This window comes from Oncorhynchus nerka, linkage group LG6 (genome assembly GCF_034236695.1).
Source record: "Oncorhynchus nerka isolate Pitt River linkage group LG6, Oner_Uvic_2.0, whole genome shotgun sequence".
Taxonomy (NCBI): domain Eukaryota; kingdom Metazoa; phylum Chordata; class Actinopteri; order Salmoniformes; family Salmonidae; genus Oncorhynchus; species Oncorhynchus nerka.
This window is the reverse complement of record NC_088401.1, coordinates 54,365,197-54,387,031: the sequence shown is the minus strand read 5'-3', so window position 1 is coordinate 54,387,031 and position 21,835 is coordinate 54,365,197. Positions and strand designations below refer to the sequence as shown.

General features: G+C 44.0%; 1 protein-coding gene across 5 annotated transcripts in view; it reads right to left on the bottom strand.

The window, feature by feature from the left end:
* LOC115130645 (disks large homolog 3-like) overlaps positions 1-21,835 on the bottom strand; it is a 123,534-nt gene that overhangs the window by 3,581 nt on the left and 98,118 nt on the right. For 3 of the 5 annotated variants that reach the window (XM_065019675.1, XM_029661988.2, XM_065019676.1), the window contains 8 exons: positions 5,134-5,248; positions 3,602-3,778; positions 3,427-3,502; positions 2,612-2,711; positions 1,016-1,057; positions 631-681; positions 404-505; positions 97-269 (listed from right to left, as the gene is read on the bottom strand). In XM_065019675.1, the coding sequence (XP_064875747.1) occupies positions 97-269; positions 404-505; positions 631-681; positions 1,016-1,057; positions 2,612-2,711; positions 3,427-3,502; positions 3,602-3,778; positions 5,134-5,248 (836 nt within the window). Of the gene's footprint in view, positions 1-96; positions 270-403; positions 506-630; positions 682-1,015; positions 1,058-1,849; positions 1,896-2,611; positions 2,712-3,426; positions 3,503-3,601; positions 3,779-5,133; positions 5,249-21,835 lie in introns of all 5 variants that reach the window. The other 2 variants (XM_065019677.1, XM_029661992.2) reach the window with 1 other exon arrangement.

Below are 21,835 nucleotides of genomic sequence, written 5' to 3'. Positions count from 1 at the left end.
GTATCAAAATAACACATTTTCTCATACATCCCTTAACAATCAATCAGAAATTAACCTTGTGTATATTGCACATTTATGATGTGTTGTGCTCCCTACCCTCTCAGCCACTGCTCTGACAGACAAGATGCTGGTCCCATAGAGGTTCTCGTTGAACTGGCCTGCCTCAATGAACTTATTATCCTGAATGTCCTTCTCCATCTGCTCCCGTGAGCCCACAAAATGGTAGTCCTGGCCGTCCATCTCGTTCTCCCGCCGCGGACGTGTCGTGTCTGCACAGATCGAGGGACAGATTCAAATGACTGTTAGGGAGATGTCACTAAAACACAGGATATATATATTTTCCACTAGTGTTTCTATAAGTGGCTGTGATAATGTGGTGCATGTTGTCGAGTGGTCTACTCACGAGGAACGCAGGAACCAAACTTGTGAGGGAACTCTGAGATCAGGTCATCGTTTACTCTGTCTTTCATTGGGCCCAAGATGATCACAGGCCTTGTGTAATGAACTGCAAACGAGAAGAGAGGGCGCAGGTCAAAACTCATGTCTGCAAACACTGGAATAAGATACGCAATTAATGGTATCAAACCCCATCCTAAATGGAGGAGAACATCTAGTATATTGCATACTTACTCTCCTGTCGAATCACTGGCTCGTATGAGAGAATTGTGTCTTCCTGACCCTCTGAATAGCAGAAAGGAAGACAACAGTTTGAGTAAAAATAAATCTTTATTATAATCCCATAACAATGGATTACTAGATGTGGTTGATAGTAATGGAATGTTTAAAGTACTCTTTTCATAGTCACATTTTCCATAACAGCAGACGAAAGAGACTGTTTTGCTACTAAGTGCCTGATACTATCGCAGTCAAATGCCAGCTCACTACAGCACCGAGGACTAAAATAAAACATTGCTTTGGATACAGGTGTAATGACGTGCCGCATGCTTTTCATTAAGTTGGATTATGTCCGAAATAAAAGCTGCAAAAAAAGTAGAAGGAAAATAAGGTTGCTTACTTGAGCTGCTTTCACTGTCGCTCGTGTTTGACGTCAGGCATTCTGCAAGGAGAGGAACATGTTTATGTTGGGAAAGCTCAAAGCTGGGCAGTAGTAGTAAAGCCACATCAAAATAAATTAGTTTTCATTTTGGTGAGGGAAAAATGTTCACCACCAGTTGCCGAGCATCAAGAAGGAAAAACAAAGTCCTCTGTTGTCCCACTGCATATAACCCGATGAAAAGGAAAACGGACAGAAAGAGGGAAAAAAATGAAAAGAAAACAGTCTTGTTCTGAGCAACAGCGCTTTCTACACGGGGAAGTGGTTGGAGGTTTGCAGCAATAGGAAATTAAGTGTTTCCTTTCACAAAGTCCCAAGTGACCCTCCGGTCCCTTGCCAGTGTTTCCTATCGAGGGCTCTGTATCTGTCACACCAGATACAGTGTTGGGGACAAGCCAAAGAAAACAGTGGCGGTGGGCCTGTTAACAAGCATACATGGGCACTGGGCAGTCAGCTCAGCTTGCTAACATGGAAAAGCAGAATAGGAAAAGCAAACCCTGTCCAGTCAGTGTAGGGAGGGAGATACTTGGTTTCTCCAAGTAATCACTCTGACAATGACCTACTAAACTTTTAGAGTAAATTCCCTACAGGGGAGAAGGAAGTCAGACAAGGTGTAACACTTGCTCTCTTACCCTAGGGCAGTGTGTTTGTAAGTGTGTGTGTGTGTGTATATCAGTAAAACAAGAGTGTGTGTGTTTGTCGCAGCCATTGCTAGCCGGGTCTGCATTGAACAGGCGTTTAGCTCGGAACTCAGGGGACAGCAGCTGCAGCGTGACAGTCCAACCACACACTTACTCAAACTCTTTGATCCATAAAAGTCATCGCTTAACCCTGGGAAGTCCTGAGTGTCCCGACAGGTGAGAGCAGAAACAAACAGAAGAGGCAGACAGGAAGAAGAGGTTAGTGAGAGCTGGGACAGGCCGAGAGAGAGCGAAAGAGAAAGGGAGGAGCAGTGTGCTGGCTGCTCACCTAGAGGCAGTAAGGCAGGCCAAGATGGGGGGGACCAACACGAGGCACTGTGCTCCATAAACCCTGAGCCCCACTCTACTCCCAGTGAAAGCCAAGGCCTTGAAATTACACACAGCCAATCCCATTAAGAATGAGGTTTTGACCCGTTAGTGTTTTTTAGTGCTGCCGTCCAGCTAATGAAATTCTAGTTCTCTGGGTCAGTAACTGAGGATGAGGATTGACTGGGCAGCAATGAATAGTGGGGGTCTAACAGGGCCTCTAGCAGCAGTACACAGTTACTGTGTTAGTGCAGCCAGCCACACACCTGCCCTGGCAGCCAGCAGCACACACCTGGACTCTCCACCAGTGGACAGACAGACGAACAGATACCAGAGAGGCCGACACCTGAACCCCAGGCCTGGGTCTGTGTGGGTCCTCTCTGGCTGTGAGTGAATGACAGTGAGCGGGAAAAGACAGCACTGCCCACAGACAGACAGCCACGGTCTGGTCCCAGAGGTGAGTGGAGAGATTAAGCTGCGGGAAGGATGAAGCATGAAAGGAAAGCGCGAAAAGTAAAACCCCCTCATATCACACACTTTGGGTACTCACGTTCAGACTCCACCAACTCCTGCACAATATTCTCCTTGCTCTTGTAAAACTGGAACTTGCGTGAGAGGTTGAAGCTTTTTTTGCGCTTTACTTTGACTGGCTGCTTGGAGATGTGCGTGATGAGGGGAGGGGGGCGATGGGGGGGGATGAAACAAAAAACAGAACAGAACGTTGTTCAATGAGGACACCAAACACACATGCAAAACGAAATAAAAACAGACAAATCTAAAAACAAAGAAAAAAATCTAAATGAAAGAATGAAGGCAGATAAATGAAGGCAGATAACCAGGGTAAAATGAATGGAACACTTATGCAAAGGGGAGATCATTTCCATGTTGATCCTAGAAACGGTATATATGAGAGGAAATTGCCCTTCTAATGAGCGAGCATATCATTACAGGACCATACAGGTGTCACAATATTATATGAAAATCGTGTGAAAACAAGACAACCAATTAATACATTCACCAGTGAGAGCCTGTATTGGTGAACCAGGGGTTTCTTACATTGCCTGATGTATACTAAGACTTCAGATCACATTAAAAACACTAATTGCACTTAGATAGGATAGCGACAGGTCCCATTACTAAGCATCGAGTCAGTTTGGTAGCCCCTTGTCTTTAAAGAGAGCGAGACTGTCTGTAATGTAATGTATGCGAGTCTTTAGGTTTCTCCACTAGTTCTAATGAGCAGGTAGGTCCCTGCTACATGCTCCTGTTCCCACACTGCCTGCCTCAGGGAGGGGGAAGTGGGTCAGCTCCCTGGGTGCCCACTGCCAGGCAGGAGAACCAGAGAGCACAGCCCCCCAGACTCACCCTGTTGGAATCAATCATACCCGTCCTGGCGTGGAACTTGACTGTTTTTAACCTCGCTCGCTCCTTCTTCTCCACCCTGCGTAGAAAAGACTTGTTTCAAATCTCTTACTGAGGCACTTTGAGAGTCACACAACAGCAGCACATTTTGGGTGGTAAAATGGGGTGATGAGGTTACCTCTTCTTGCTTGGAATGACCCCGATCTGCTCGCTCTCTCCGTGGGGCGTGACCAGACGCGCCTGCCACCACTCGTCATCGGAGGCGTTGATGACATGCAGGATGTCCCCATAGGAGAAGCTCAGGCCCTGGCTGGGCAGACAGCTGTCTCTGGCCCGGTCATAGTCAAAAAGGGCTCTACACACAGAAAGACAGAGAGGGGGAGGGGTGTTTGTGTCAATCACTCAACAGCATATACAGTATTACTGCACCATACTAGTAACAGGTTCTGAAGTTTAAAACCCACTACGTCACATGATGAAATGTGACAATGTCATTGCAAAACACACTGGCTTCGTCTTTGCCACAGTTTCCATTACTTCTGCTATGAGTCTGTCAGACAGGGAACCGATAGCTCTACAGGTTCCACTACTGCCACTAACCTGGCAACAATCTGACCTGGCTCTGCAGGACACGACGTGGTCCAGTGTGGCGTTGCTACTACCAGTGTGTTCTCCCTACTGGCTGCCCGGTCTAAAGTAATCAGACTGCCCTGATACTAGCTACCTGCAGGTATCAAGTCTCACTGCCAGGTTACATGAGTGCCTCCCCTGACACAGGCATTCAGATTGGACCCTGACTATGTGTGTGTGTGCACCTGAGAGGTCTCACATTCCAGAGGATAGGCTGGCTGGGGAGAAGTCTGCTCTACTGCTGTGCATTGGAATGAAACAGAGCCTTTTCCTCCATAACTGTATGCTTAGTCACCCACACAGAGGAAAGGATAGCTCTCCCTGGCTGACAGGAGAGAATTACAGGGCATTAGTCATCCTGGTTTACAGTGTATAGGTGGTCCAATGAGCTACAGGCTTGTTGGGAGATACTGTTCTGTCATTTTCCCATTGTATCTTAGTTTGTTTATTGACCGTTTCTGCTTTGGACATCCAACTGATTACACATCGTTACACAAGTATTTTGATCTAGCTTGTGTTCATAGTAAGCCTTGGATTTGTAGATGCTTCCTTCTCTGTCAAGAATCGCCATCAAAACTGAAAACGTTGCTATTCTTGCCGGGGTTGTAAATATTGGGTTTACGTGACGCTGCACCACAGCACTTAGCTTGAAATATGTTTCCAGTTCTTGGGACATGAATGTTACATCATAGAATAATCATTTTCACCTTGACCCCCCAGAACACTGTTCTGACTCAGGCAGCTGCACTCATTACAGTGGGGGAGGCTGCCTGCCTGGCACATGTTGCTCTTCCTGACTGACTGGGGTTCCTTACAGTTTTGGCTTCATGGCCAAAATGTAATAACATTATGATACCGGTAGTACTTTTGCCAGCCATAGGATGCAGCTATGTAAAATAGGTCATGTGTGGCATCCAACTGAAAAGCTTGCTCATTAAATTCATCAGATGAGCAGATACTTGGCGTACGATAGTCTCATCATGACCTACTTTGTGCTGATGAAAAATCATAGTATTTGTGAGTGGTGTGCTAAACGTGATGATTTTGGGAGTGGTGTGTACTGTGCGTGTGTTTTGGTACCTGACGTAGAGGGAGCGTTTCTCGCTGGTGCGCAGGGAGCCCGAACCAGAGCTCATGCTACTGTTCATCATCTGTTCCCTCAGGTCGTGGATCTTCGACTCAAAGCGGCTGTACTCTGCAGGGACACACAAAAACGGTGTTAAAATTCACAATGTCACACACACAGTTCACCCCCCTTTAATTCTCACAGAATCTGATGAATGGTTGATTTACTTGCAGGGACCGACATACACACGCCTAAAAAAAACGTTATTCTCCAGTTCAGAGGTTAACACACACGGCCTGGATCAATGTGAAGTGAACCCAGTCCTCTACCAGTGTCTCCTGGGCATTGTATGAGAGAGTGTCACACTCGGTGCTCTGGTGAGCAGAGAGTGAAAGTAGTGGAGTCCAGGTTCAGTAGCGGGTTGTTTCAGCCCGATTAATTACCTCAGTACCAGATGGAGCTTCATCATGTATCTGCCTCACACGTCCACTAATATCTCATGTCAGGGCATTAATTATGCAGATTAATTAAATAGGTTCAACATGGAACTCTGGCATGATTTTTTGTTAAAGGAAGCTAGCCACTCCAACCCGTTTGAATGGACAAATATTTGTCCTTCCTGTATGGCCCAGGGAGGCAGTTGCAGAGCTGATATATGAATCCACCTGAGCCTCCTCATAAACATGCACTCATTAGGCTAGCAGGGCAGTTAGTTTGTGGCCAGGCTGCTGGAACAAGCCAAGCAACCAACCCATAGTACACACTAGGCAACAAGAACAAAACCAACAGACGCAGCTAGAAAAACAAAGAACAGTGTAAACGTCAGAAGCACACTGGTGTTAGTGGAGTGCCTCAACCAATGTTTGTATCTGTAGTCCAACACCCTGAGATATGATTAAATAAAGGCTATTCCACAGTAATGGAATTACACTTTGACTCAGCTTTTTCACTTTAAAAAATGTATGCCATCGACATGGCACCTTGAGTTAAAAAAAAACAAAAAAACAATTTTGGTTATTGAACTACAGTAAGTGAAGTGGATTTACAGAATCACTAGTTAACTACATACACATGGTTGATGAGATTAGTTTAACTAGCTTGTCCTGCGTTGCAAATAATCAATGCAGTGCCTGTTAACTTATCATCGAATCACAGCCTACTTCGCCAAACGGGTGATTTAACAAGCGCATTCACACAAAAAAAAGCACTGTCGTTGCACCAATGTACCTAACCATAAACATCAATGCCTTTCAATCAATACACAAGTATATTTAAAAAAAACCTGCATATCTAGTTAAGAAATTCATGTTAGCAGGCAATATTAACTAGGGAAATTGTGTCACTTCTCTTGCGTTCTGTGCAAGCAGAGTCAGGGTAGATGCAGCAGTTTGGGCCGCCTGGCTCGTTGCGAACTGTGTGAAGACCATTTCTTCCTAACAAAGACTAATTCATTTGCCAGAATTTTACATAACATTGAAGGTTGTGCAATGTAACAGCAATATTTAGACTTGGATGCCACCCGTTATATAAAATACGGAACGGTTCCGTATTTCTCTGAAAGAATAAACGTTCTGTTTGCGAAATGATAGGTCATTAATACGGTCAAATCCGAAAACGAAGGATCGTATTTCTGTCTATTGTATCATAATTAAGTCTATGATTTGATATAGCAGTCTGACTGAGCGGTGGTAGGCAGCAGCAGGCTCATAAGCAGCATTCAAACAGCACTTTACTGCGTTTGCCAGCAGCTCTTAGCAATGCATGAAGCACAGCGCTGTTAATGACGTCAAGCCTATCAACTCCCGAGATTAGGCTGGCAATACTATAGTGCCTATAAGAACATCCAATAGTCAAAGGTATATGAAATACAAATGGTATAGAGATAAATAGTCCTATAATAACTACAACCTAAAACTTCTTAACTGGGAATATTGAAGACTCGTGTTAAAATGAACCACCAGCTTTCATATGTTCTCATGTTCAGAGCAAGGAACTTAAACGTTAACTTTTATTTTTTACATTGCACTTTCTCCAACACAGTTTTTGCATTATTTAAACCAAATTGAACATGTTTCATTCGTTGAGACTAAATTGATTTTGTATTATATTAAGTTAGAATTTTAAAAAAGTGCTCATTCAGTATTGTTGTAATTGTCATTATTACAAATATTATATATATTTATAAAAAATAAAATAAAAATCTGCCGATTTAAATCGGTATCGGCTTTTTTTGGTCATCAAATAAAATCGGTATCTGCGTTGAAAAATCATAAAATCGGTCGACCTCTACAGCACAGTACAAATCAGCGGAGTTCAGTACAATATTGTTCAGTACAGCAGTGGTCACTAAAGCAGGATTCTGCGTTTTCCACGCTGAAAAGGAAAGAAAATGTTGAAAAAGTATCTTGCTGTGTTTCGTAAACAGCAGATCTAAATAGCTTCTTATTGTAAATTCTGCTAGGCTTCAGTTCGCTCCAAATCATGAATGTAAAAGGAGGATTTTCACACTTTCAGTTGCACTTCTTCATCAGATTAAATATATTTGCTCACAACATTGGTCCACCAGATAGCACTCTGACTGATGTGTAGGCAACTTTTCTCCAGTAATTTCCTATGGTATAGTTTTTCCTCCATTATAAAGTTAAAAAGGCAAGATTTCCTGATGTTTTGCTTAAAGTTAAAGTAGCTTCACTGTTGAGACTGGTGTTTTGTGGGTACTATTTAATGAAGCTGCCAGTTGAGGACTTGTGTCTAGTTTGAGAAAACAGATGCCTCACAATGTACTTGTCATCTTGCTCAGTTGTGCCCCGGGGCCTCCCACTCCTCTTTCTATTCTGGTTAGCGCCAGTTTGCACTATTGTGGCAAGGGAGTAGTACACAGCGTATATATATATATATATATATATATATATATATATATATATATATATATATATATATATATATATATATATATATATAGTGTCTTGACTCAGACTGTTGTAACACACTTTGTTTGACCACCAGATGACAGAAAGAAAACAGTTATGAGCGGATCATAACAGCATGACAGTGGAAGGGAGAACAGTAGCAGGTGACCCAACTGTGGTTTGTGACTATTATGATTTCCCATTGTAGCCAATTCAGCTGCAGTAATTCCAGTAGTGATTTTTTATGGGGTAAATCTGTTACCAATTTGGTAACGGAATTACAAGTTTTAAATCACTTAATTCATAAACTAAATGGATATCAGTAAAATCACTCTAACTCATTGGTAGATCTACCATTAATTGTTACTTCTTGTGAACCTCCACTATCCTCCCTCCCCGTGAGAGGGAGAGAAATGAGAAAATATCTTAAAGATGTGGGTTTTTGGGGGACAAGGCTAGAAACAATTCCTCCGAAATCTAAATATAAGTGTTGGTATTAGTGCCAGAGATCTTTACATCATAAGTAGTGTGTTGATGTATTTTGTGACACCTCTTTAAGACTTTCTGGTAGATGTCTTAAACCCCTTTTCCATGTTTATCCAGAAATCCAAGCCTTTACTTATGCCAAAACAATTTTAGATGGAAAGGGGTTGATAAATGGATCTATGCCTTCATTTCCTCAAAATATAAACTTCTTGCTTTCGTTTTGACACCCAATTTGATATGCTCCTATGAACGTCACGTTGGTGCAAATGGGTCCTTTTCGATGGAAATGCCCATAAGGCAAATTACATGTGGGGGTAAAACATTGATTCCAACAGCATTGTCAAAGAAGCAACAAGTGCAGATGTTCCACACTGACAGTAACGTACTGGACAAGATGCCATTCATTATATTGAATAATAACAACGATAACCTGCTGTTAGGCCTAACCAAATACCATTCCCTGTGAAGTCACCACTTTCGACAAATTAAAGTATGTGTCAACGTCAAAGGTTTCACTTTTAAAACAGAGTTGTTTTCAAACAAAATATTGTTGTGCAATGAGACCGCCTCCCATCCCCGTAAGGGTTTTACTCACCTTAGAAATCAGTCATCAGCTGGTTGGAAACACTTTTCCTTTCCAACATGATAATGATCAGAGATCGTGCTCTAAAAGGTAAAGTCGGAAAAACAAAGAACCATTCCACCAATGATGATTTAGGCTACTCCAGGTTCTCAGTAAATAAACCCAGTCAGGTGTGAAAACAAGGTTAGGCAATTCTCTCAGGCAGTAGGCCCTGGCCTCAACAGTAACCCCCCAGTCGAAACCCAAAGCAGAGAGAATTCAAAGGAAACAGAATCCACACCCGAGGCCTGCTGTGTAGTCTCCACCCTACCCTCTTTGGCTGGGGTTAACGATACAGGAGAATGACACAGCAAGGTGAGGTAACCAGACACCACCTGCCTGCCTGTAACCAGGGGCAACGCTCTGGCACTAATCAGGAGCCACAGAACAGCGGAAGCAGCCAGGCAGACAAGTCCACTTGGTTCTCAGGCACAAGGGAGGGGAGAGAAAAGGAACAATGCCGGAAGCAGGATATAAGAGGGACAACAACAAAAAGACTGAAGGAGAGACCAAGACAATACAGTGTCCTATAACACATTGTTAGGGAACGCTTCCCAGAGCAATGAAGGAGAGAGTGGAGTGGGTGGGGGCACTCACTCCTAAAGGTCTGTAAAGGAGCCCTGTATCTGTTGTCAGTTGTCCCTTAAGTCCTAACCACCAGAAATAAAGACATGGAGGGGCAGGACTAGCATGCAGCCTCTGCCTAGCTGCCAGGCTCCACAGGGAACAAAGGAAACAGCTGTAGTCTGCAGTCAGACAAGAGAGCAAAAACTTTGTCATTTTTGTATTTCGCCTTCTACTGCTTGTCCTCAGTTGTGCTGTCTTTTTGGGGGGGGTGGGGGGGCTGCCTGCTTCTCTCTTGATCCAGTTATGCAACAGTCCGGGCATGCGTTTGTAATATGAGCCTACAGTGCTATCAAAGATTGTTATAACTAACCCAAGATGGACCAGAGCCGGTTATTTCCAATAGGAGCCAATTTATCATAGTGGGCAGAACAGATGGGCAGAGCCAAGCTCAAGCTAGTGAGATCCCGTTCGCTCCTTCTAGCATTTATTTGCATATGTTCATTAGGGAATGCCTACATTGTGAAGTGCGCACGTGCAATAACTTAATTTGCCCTTGCACTCCTTCTAAACAACGGCATTTTTTAGAAACTCTGGCAACGGGTAAAGTCCACAAAATTACAGTCAACTCTGTTACAGATTCTAGTTTTGGAAACCTGAAAAATGTATGGAGATCAAATGTCAACTAAAAATGAGCAGAATGTCAGCAAAAATCCATCCCGTGCCATCTTCTCCCACTGGGCTTCCTCACGACACCATATTTAGTGGTGAGTGGAAATACCAACTGGATTCTTCACATTTACAAATCCTGTGAAATATCTGGCTCAATGTTCTCTGGGTTAGTCTAGGTTGTGACTACGGTTTCCTCAGTGCTGTAACAAACATGTAACTCGGACTACAGTCTGCCGTTTCTAAAATGAGTTGTTGGGGTTGACATTTAAGGCTTCCCCATGCGTTGGTTCAGCTGGCGCTTAGCCGAACCAAACGAGTGCGAATGCATACTCCCTTAAAAAGACCTGCGCTTGAAAAACTAGAAAAAGGCTGCACTAATATCGTGTGTCCATCTTGAGACGCCGTAGTATGTATACACACCTACTCATAAGTCATTCATTTTTACGTTTTTCAGAGGCGATCTTACATCTAACACATTTTTACATCTAACTAAGATGTTTGGTGCAGCATTTCTCAAGTGAATTTTTTTTTGCATGAAAACGAGTCGTCTATCGTTGAATGACAAACACTTCATTGAAGAAACCCCAGCTAAAATAACTCTTGCGAAGACCAAAACATCACAAAATGTCATAATATATGCACAAACTGTTTGGGAAGGGAAGCATGTAGACGCATTAAGCCTAATCCTGTCCTATGGCTGTGAAACCCCTTTCCCAGGCACGTCTACAGTAATTCTACCTCAGTGACAGAGGGGGGTAGCATGAGAGCACACTACACACCCCACGATTCAACTCAATGTTACGATTGAGTCACAGATTTAGTGACAGTCCAGTGAGCTAATGTATGAAAGGGACTCAGAATACCTACTGGTAAAGTCTCTGCTCTCTGCTGTGAGATCAGTTCATATATACTCAGCAAAAAATAAACACCCTCTCACTGTCAACCGAGTTCATTTTCAGCAAACTTAACATGTGTAAATATTTGTATGAACATAACAAGATTCAACAACAGACAAACTGAACAAGTTCCACAGACAGGTGACTAACAGAAATTGAATAATAATAATGTGAAGTAACAGTCAGTATCTGGTGTGGCCACCAGCTGCATTAAGTACTGCAGTGCATCACCTCCTCATGGATTGCACCAGATTTGCCAGTTCTTGCTGTGAGATGTTAACCCACTCTTCCACCAAGGCACCTGCAAGTTCCTGGACATTTGTGTGTGTGGTGGGGGACGGACGACGGACGACACACGGCCCTAGCCCTCACCCTCCGATCCAACAGGTCGCAGACGTGCTCAATGGGATTGAGATCCGGGCTCTCGCTGGCCATGGCAGAACACTGACATTCCTGCCTTGCAAGAAATCACCCACAGAACGAGCAGCATGGCTGGTGGCATTGTCATGCTGGAGGGTCATGTCAGGATGAGCCTGCAGGAAAGGTACCACATGAGGGAGGAGGTCTTCCCTGTAACGCACAGCTTTGAGATTGCCTGCAATGACAAGCTCAGTCCAATGATGCTGTGACACACTGCCCCAGACCATGACGGACCCTCCACCTCAAAATCGATCCTGCGCCAGAGTACAGGCCTCGGGGTACCGCTCATTCTTTCGACGATAAACACAAATCTGACCATCACCCCTGGTGAGACAAAACCGTCGACTGGTCAGTGAAGAGCACTTTTTGCCAGTCCTGTCTGGTCCAGCAACAATGGGTTTGTGCCCATAGGTGACGATGTTGCCGGTGATGTCTGGTGAGGACCTGCCTTACAACAGGCCTACAAGCCCCCAATCCAGTCTCTCTCAGCCTATTGCGGACAGTCTGAGCACTGATGGAGGGATTGTGCGTTCCTGGTGTATCTCGGGCAGTGGTTGTTGCCATCCTGTACCTGTCCCGCAGGTGTGATGTTCGGATGTACCGATCCTGTGCAGGTGTTGCTACACGTGGTCTGCCACTGCGAGGACAATCAGCTGTCCGCCCTGTCTCCCAATAGTGCTGTCTTAGGCGTCTCACAGTATGGACATGGCAATTTCTTGCCCTGGCCACATCCGCAGTCCTCATGCCTCCTTGCAGCATGCCTAAGGCACGTTCACGCAGATGAGCAGGGACCCTGAGAATCTTTCTCTTGGTGGTTTTCAGAGTCAGAGTAGAAAGGCCTCTTTAGTGTCCTAAGTTTCCATAACTGTGACCTTAATTGCCTACCATCTGTAAGCTGTTGGTGTCTTAACGACCGTTCCACTGGTGCATGTTCATTAATTGTTTATGGTTCATTGAACAAGCATGGGAAACTGTGTTTAAACCCTTTAAAATGAAGATCTTTGAAGTCATTTGGATTTTTACAAATTATTTTTGAAAGACAGGGTCCTGAAAAGGGGACGTTTCTTTTTTTTGCTGAGTTTAGGTATTCCTTTTCCCATTCAGTGCTGGCCTTCCAAAGGTCTGTTGAGCGGATAGCCGACCTCTTGCCCCTGAGAAAGGTGTCCAGGCAATGAGCCCAGCATGAATCAGCATCCGCACCACACTTACTCCTAACTGAGTTTACTGTCCTCTCTAGCGGGCCGGGCTGTGTCCCTCCTCTGAACAGACCCATGCTAAGGACATGTCATGTCAGAGCTCAGGATGAGAGTTACTGGCCATGGGCCGGGTGCACCAGCTGGGTGTAAAAAAAGTTAGTCTTAAATGCAAGGTCTTGTTACAAGCCCTTAACCAACAATGCAGTTAAGAAAAATACCCAAAACATTTCCCAGACAAAATAACAATAGCGAGGCTATATACAGAGACGGCCTACAGGGAGGAGGTAAGGGCCCTTGGAGTGTGGTGTCAGGAAAATAACCTCACACTCAATGTCAACAAAACAAAGGGGATGATCGTGGACTTCAGGAAACAGCAGAGGGAGCAGCCCCCTATCCACATTAACGGGACAGTAGTGGAGAAGGAAAGTTAAGTTCCTCGGCATACACATCCCAGACAAACTGTGTGGGTGGACCATTTCAGACAGCGTGGTGAAGAAGGCTGAAGAAATGCGGCTTGTCACCGTAAACACTCAAACTTTTACAGATGCACAATCGAGAGCATCCCGTCGGGCTGTATCACCGCCTGGTACGGCAACTGCTCCGCCCATAAGCGTAAGGCTCTCAAGAGGGTAGTGAGGTCTGTACAACGCATCATCGGGAGCAAACTACCTGCCCTCCAGGACACCTACACCACCCGATGTCATAGGAAGGCCAAAAAGATCATCATGGATGAACCCCCACCCGAGCCACTGCCTGTTCACCTCGCTATCATCCAGAAGGCGAGGTCAGTACAGGTGCATCAAAGCGGGGACCAAGAGACTGAAAAACAGCTTCTATCTCAATGCCATCAGACTGTTAAACAGCCATTACTAACATAGAGTGGCTGCTGCCAACATACTAACTCAACTCTAGCCACTTTAATAATAGAAGAATTGATGTAATAAATGTATCACTAGCCACTTTAAACAATGCCACTTTATATGTTTATGTGACAGGTTAAAGGACATATTCATAGCCTGTTATACATTGAAAAGTATTAGTAAGTTCATAGTATGTGAGGATCTTAAAACATCTAAGGTTAAAATATGCATTCAGTATTAGTTGATAGAGATTGATAACATTCATATAACTGTGTTAAAGTTCAAATCTGTCAAAGGGTACGAATTGTGAGAGTAATGTGTAAACATTATATTGATTACTTTATTTTGTGGTGCCTAAAAGTGTTAATCTGTGATCTACGAAATGCTTTTAATCTATGAGCCGGAGATCGATTGCTCTGGTCTCCACCCATATTCCTGGGGAAATTCGCGGTCTTTTTCTCATTGAACTAAATGTTGATTTGAGAATAAAACACCGTATCACTCTCGTGATTATTTCTCCCCTGTTTTCAGGTACTTTATTGATGATAAAAATAGTAATTTAAATGTTATAACTAGCGAACATGTCAAGAGTGTTTAAGGTGTGTTTTAGTAACGTCTTGAGGAAGTTAGAGTTAAGTTTGAAGAGAGTAATATTAGCCCTGCTCGGTTGAAGTGAAGGATAGCATCGTACTGAGAGTAGCTGCCATTTTATGTCGATTGTGAATGAACGTGCGTGTTGTTAATAAGATATTTTGCTGTGTTATTTGTATAATGGGTTTTCTGTTATGTAATGTGTTACTTTTGTGAAATGATTGAACTAAATGTTGACTTGAGAATACAACACCGTATCACTCTCGTGATTATTTCTCCCCTGTTTTCAGGGGCGTAACATTTACATACCCTACGTTACTCATCTCATATGTATATACTGTACTCTATACCATCTACTACATCTTGCCTATGCCGTTCGGCCATCACTCATTCATATATTTTTATGTAAATATTCTTATTCATTCCTTCACACTTGTGTGTATAAGGTAGTTGTTGTGAAATTGTTAGATATTACTGCATGGTCAGAACTAGAAGCACAAGCACTTCGCTACACTCGCATTAAAGTCTGCTAACCATGTGTGTGACAAATACAATTTGATTGTGTGGTGTGGGGGCTGTGCTTTGGCAAAGTGGGTGGGGTTATATCCTTCCTGTTTGGCCCTGTCCGGGGGTGTCCTCGGATGGGGCCACAGTGTCTCCTGACTCAGCCTCCAGTATTTATGCTGCAGTAGTTTGTGTCGGGGGCTGGGGTCAGTTTGTTATATCTGGAGTACTTCTCCTGTCCTATTCGGTGTCCTGTGTGAATCTAAGTGTGCGTGCTCTAATTCTCTCCTTCTCTTTCTTTCTCTCTCTCGGAGGACCTGAGCCCTAGGACCATGCCCCAGGACCACCTGACATGATGACTCCTTGCTGTCCCCAGTCCACCTGGCCATGCTGCTGTTCCAGTTTCAACTTCCACCTGACTGTGCTGCTGCTCCAGTTTCAACTGTTCTGCCTTATTATTATTCGACCATGCTGGTCATTTATGAACATTTGAACATCTTGGCCATGTTCTGTTATAATCTCCACCCGGCACAGCCAGAAGAGGACTGGCCACCCCACATAGCCTGGTTCCTCTCTAGGTTTCTTCTTAGGTTTTGGCCTTTCTAGGGAGTTTTTCCTAGCCACCGTGCTTCTACACCTGCATTGCTGCACGGCAAGAGTTAAAGTGACCAATGCATAGATAGAGAGTAGCTGCAACGCAAGAAGTCTGGGTAGCTATTTGATTAAGATGTTCAGTAGTCTTACGGCTTGGGGGTAGAAGCTGTTTAGAAGCCTCTTGGACATAGACTTGGCGCTCCAGTACCGCTTGCCGTGCAGTAGAAGAGAGAACAGTCTATGACTAGGGTGGCTGAAGTCCTTGACAATTTTCAGGGCCTTCCTCTGACACCACCTGGTATAGAGGTCCTTGATGGCAGGAAGCTTGGCCCCAGTGATGTACTGGGTCGTACACACTACCCTCTGTAGTGCCTTGCGGTCGGAGGCCGAGCAGTTGCCATACCAGGCAGTATTGCAACCAGTCAGGATGCTCTCAATGTTGCAGCTGTAGAAGCTTTTGAGGAGCTGAGGACCCATGCCAAATATTTTCAGTCTCCTGAGAGGGAATAGGTTTTGTCGTGCCCTCTTCACAACTGTTTGTTGGGTGATGTGGACACCAAGGAACTTGAAGTTCTCAACCTGCTCCACTGCAGCCCTGTCGATGAGAATGGGAGTGTGCTCAGTCCTCCTTTTCCTGTAGTCCACAATCATCTCCTTAGTCTTGATCACATTGAGGGAGAGGTTGTTGTCCTGGCACCACATAGCCAGGTCTCGTCGTTGTTGGTGATCAGGCCTACCAATGTTGTGTCATCGACAAACTTAATAATGGTGTTGGAGTCGTTCAGGCATGAGTGAACAGGGAGTAACGGAGTGGACTGAGCATGCACCCGAGGGGCCCCTGCGTTAAGGATCAGCATGGAGGATGTGTTGTTATCTACCCTTACCACCTGGGGGAGGCCCGTCAGGAAGCCCAGGATCCAGTTGCAGAGGGATGTGTTTAGTCCCCGGGTCCTTAGCTTATTGATGAGCTTTGAGGGCACTATAGTGTTGAACGCTGAGCTGTAGTCAACGAATAGCATTCTCACATAGTGGGGCAAAAAGTATTTAGTCAGCCACCAATTGTGCAAGTTCTCCCACTTAAAAAGATGAGGCCTGTAATGTTCATCATAGGTACACTTAAACTATGACTGACAAAATGAAAAAAAAAATAATAATCCAGAAAAATCACATTGTAGTATTTATGAATTTATTTGCAAATTACGGCCGAAAATAAGTATTTGGTCACCTACAAACAAGCAAGAGCTCTGGCTCTCACAGACCTGTAACTTCTTCTTTAAGAGGCTCCTCTGTCCTCCACTCGGTTACCTGTATTAATGGAACCTGTTTGAACTCCGTATAAAAGACACCTGTCCACAACCTCATACAGTCACACTACAAACTCCACTATGGCCAAGACCAAAGAGCTGTCAAAAAACACCAGAAACAAAATTGTAGACCTGCACCAGGCTGGGAAGACTGAATCTGCAATAGGTAAGCAGCTTGGTTTGAAGAAATCAACTGTGGGAGCAATTATTAGGAAATGGAAGACATACAAGACCACTGATAATCTCCCTCGATCTGGGGCTCCATGCAAGATCTCACCCCGTGGGGTCAAAATGATCACAAGAACGGTGAACAAAAATCCCAGAACCACACGGGGGGACCTAGTGAATGACCTGCAGAGAGCTGGGACCAAAGTAACAAAGCCTACCATCGGTAACACACTACGCCGCCAGGGACTCAAATCCTGCAGTGCCAGACATGTTCCCGTGCTTAAGCCAGTACATGTCCAGGCCCGTCTGAAGTTTGCTAGAGAGCATTTGGATGATCCAGAAGAAGATTGGGAGAATGTCATATGGTCAGATGAAACCAAAATATAACTTTTTTGGTAAAAACTCAACTTGTCGTGTTTGGAGGACAGAGAATGCTGAGTTGCATCCAAAGAACACCATACCTACTGTGACGCATGGGGGTCGAAACATCATGCTTTGGGGCTGTTTTTCTGCAAAGGGACCAGGACGACTGATCCGTGTAAAGGAAAGAATGAATGGGGCCATGTATCGTGAGATTTTGAGTGAAAACCTCCATCAGCAAGGGCATTGAAGATGACACGTGGCTGGGTCTTTCAGCATGACAATGATCCCAAACACACCGCCCGGGCAACGAAGGAGTGGCTTCGTAAGAAGCATTTCAAGGTCCTGGAGTGGCCTAGCCAGTCTCCAGATCTCAACCCCATAGAAAATCTTTGGAGGGAGTTGAAAGTCCGTGTTGCCCAGCAACAGCCCAAAACATCACTGCTCTAGAGGAGATCTGCATGGAGGAATGGGCCAAAATACCAGCAACAGTGTGTGAAAACCTTGTGAAGACTTACAGAAAACGTTTGACCTCTGTCATTGCCAACAAAGGGTATATAACAAAGTATTGAGATAAACTTTTGTTATTGACCAAATACTTACTTTCCACCATAATTTGCAAATCAATTCATTAAAAATCCTACAATCTGATTTTCTGGATTTTTTTTACCTCATTTTGTCTGTCATACTTGAAGTGTACCCATGATGAAAATTAGACCTCATCTTTTTAAGTGGGATAACTTGCACAATTGGTGGCTGACTAAATATTTTTTTTGCCCCACTATTATGTGTCCAGGTGTGAAAAGGCAGTGTGGAGTGCAATAGAGATTGCTTCATCTGTGTATCTGTTTGAGCGGTATGCACATTTGAGTGGGTCTAGGGTTTCTGAGATAATGGTGATGATGCGAGCCATGACCTGCCTTTCAAAGCACTTCACGGCTACAGATGCGAGTGCTATGGGTCGGTAGTCATTTAGGCCAGTTAACTTAGTCCCTGTGCCCAAAACACTATGGTTGTCTGCTTGAAACATGTTGGTATTACATAGTCAGGGACAGGTTGAAACTGTCAGTGAAGACACTTGCCAGTTGGTCAGCGTATGCTCGGAGTACACGTGAACGTAATCCTTCTGGCCCTGCGGCCTTGTGTATGTTGACCTGTTTCAAGGTTTTACTCACATTGGCTGCGGAGAGCATGATCACACAGTCATTTGGACAGCTGGTGCTCTCATGCATGTTTCAGTGTTACTTGCCTCGATGCGAGCATAGAAGTAATTTAGCTCGTCTGGTAGGCTTGTGTCACTGGGCAGCTCTCGGCTGTACTACCCTTTGTAGTCTAATAGTTTGCAAGCCCTGCCACATCCGACGAGCGTCAGAGCTGATGTAGTATGAGTCGATCTTAGTCATATATTGATGCTTTGTCTGTTTGATGGTTCGTCGGAGGGCATAGCAGGATTTCTTATAAGCTGCCGGGTTAGAGTCCAGCTCCTTGAAAGTGGCAGCTCTACCCTTTAGCTCAGTGAGAATGTTGCCTGTAATCCATGGCTTCTGGTTGGGGTATGTTCGTACAGTCACTGTGGGGATGACGTCATCGATGCACTTATTGATGAAGCCAATGACTGATGTGGTGTACTCCTCAATGCCATAGGAAGAATCCCAGAACATATTCCAGTCTGTGCTAGCAATACAGTCCTGTAGCTTAGCCTCTACTTCATCTGACCACTTTTTTATTGACCAAGTCACTGGTGAATCATGCTTTAATTTTTGCTTGTAAGCAGAAATCAGGCGGATAGAATTAGTCAGATTTGCCAAATGGAGGACGAGGGAGAGCTTTGTATGTGTCTGTGTGTTTGCAGTATAGGTGGTCTAGAGTTTTTACCCATCTGGCAGCACATTTAACATGCCGATAGAAATGAGGTAAAACAGATTTAAGTTTCCCTGCATTAAAGTCCCCGGCCACTAGGAGAGCCACCTCCGGATGAGCGTTTTCCTGTTTGCTTATGGCCTTACACAGTTCATTGAGTGCGGTCTTAGCTGTCTACAGACCGACGCTGGCACTATGAAAAATACAGATAAACCCTCTAGGTAGATGGTGTATCTCATGATAAGCTGTAGACCACACTACCTCAGGCAAGCAAAACTTTGAGACTTCCGTAGATATTGTGCACCAGCTGTTGTTTACAAATATACATAGACCATCACCACTTGTCATACCAGAGGCTGCTGTTCTATCCTGCTGATGCAGTGTATAACCCCCCCCCCCAGCTGTATGTTATTCTTGTTGTCGTTCAGCCACAACTCGGTGAAAAGATATTACAGTTAATGTCCTGTTGGTAGGATATACGTGCTTTTAGCTCATCTAATTTATTTTCCAGCGATTGCCTGTAGTACGGATGGAAAGGGCAGATTAGCCACTCGTTGGCGGATCCTCACTAGGCACCCCGTTCACTTTCCGCGATATCTTTTTTGTCTCTTTCTCCTGTGAATGACGGGGATAAGGTTCTTGTCTCTGGAGTAATTCCCTCTCATTAAAGATAAATTATTCATCCAGATCAAGGTGAGTAATCGCTGTTCTGATTTCCAGAAGCTCTTTTCGGTCATAAGTGAGATTGTAGCAGCAGCATTAGGTACAAAATAAGTTACAGAAAATGCAAAAAAATAAAATAGCACGGTTGGTTAAGAGCCCATGAAACAGCAGCCATCCTCTCCGGCGCCATCTGGAGCTACTGATAATGGTTGCTAAGCAGCGCCCATTACTGACCTGTTACCTCATGTCAGTTACCAAGTTTGTGAGGCATGTTCAGGGCTCTAGTGTGTCCAATTTGGTCACATATTAGGGGTGTTTTTACACTGTTGCTACTTGCTGTTTATTATCAATGCATAGTTACCTTGCCCCTACATATATGTACAAATGACCTCGACTAACCTGTACCCACACACATTGAATTAGTACGCCCTTTGTATAGCCTCATTATTTTAGTGTTCGTTTTATTTTATTTTAATGTTTTTTTCTCTCACTTTAGTTTATTTAGTAAATATTATCTTTGGTTAGGGGCTTGTAAAGTAAGCATTTCACAGTAAGGTCTACCTGTTGTATTCGGAGCATGTGACAAATAACATTTGATGGTACAGGTATTCGATCCAAGGACCTCGGTTCAGTAAGTGTTGTGCGCCAAAATGAATACATAAATATTAATCAAATAAAAACACTAGGCTTATAGGATAACTATGCAGTGTTGTAGGCCAATGCCGCGAGTAAATCTGACCTGAAAACTTTTCAGGCTATTCTGTTAAAATTACAGCAGCCTATGCGCACGTTGTAATCAAAATTCGAATTGGCACATTTCAAACTGGCATTTGTGAGGCGCAGCCGGAAACTAGTTCTGTACGATGGCGAGTGGTGGGGTTGATAAACCAGAATTGGAAGATCCTCCATCATTGGCTTCCAAGTAGATTACAACAGCGATGGACAGAGTTGTGGATAAAATGTTAACATTATGTCGCCACACAAAGAAAACAGCCTATGCAGCTGCCAACATTTCAAATATGTTGACATATACGCTGACGTCACCCCAGTATATCAGAGCAAGACAGAAACGTAAAGAAACACTGGCTCCCCTATGCATTCAAGTAGCCCTTGGTAGCCGGTTCTGACCAAAGAAATTATTTTGCTATTTTGTTTATATGCAGTTTTTGGTTTACAGCCGTGGATTTGCGCCCATTCTCAGGGGTTGAGAATAGGGGGTTCCAGCACCTCGTGAAAGTGCTTGGGTCACTATACGAACTTCTCTCTTGCACCAATTTCAGCAAACAGGAAGTACCCACCCTATATTAGCAAGATAAAGCATTCAATGAATTGGCTAATGCACCCTGTGTTGCGCTTACATAAAAAGGCCAGTGAAGTCTAAAACTGGTTTCTTAAAAAAAAGAAAATATATATATACACATTTCCACACTATACGATTTGAATAATACTGTGCAATTGTGAAAATGCTGCGAATGCCCTTTTAGTGTAAGACCTGTTTGAAAAGGCCTCCTGAAATTTCAGCCTGTTTTGGTGGAATGGAGTTTTGTTCTGCCTGGTACAATCACCAGGCGGTAAATTAGTTAGACCAATAAGAATTCCAAACCTCTGCCAATAAAAGCTAGTTTACAGTTGTCCCCTCCCCACTTCCAATAAGGTACTTAACACCCAGAAATGATTTGATATTGAGAAAAAAAAACAGCTGCCTTGAACCTTTAACAGTGACAACCCATCACATTACTATTATGAGAGTCACAAGTGTGCATCTGGCACTGAAGGAGGCAGTGTCATGGTGCGTTGGTGAGCAAGTAGAAAGTGGGAATTTACCACATGCAACTGAAAAATCCACTTGAACGGTCCCTCAAACTAATAATTACTAGTGGGAAACTCGTCTATCATCCTGAGCACCCACTTCTCCCACATGGTGACCTCTGACATCAACTACTAAGAAAAGGGCCTCTAGAACAGCATTTTTGGCAGTGAGACTTGTATAAATATTTTATTGCATTTATCTATTAATGTGGTTTTTGAACGGAATAATTTGCTTACA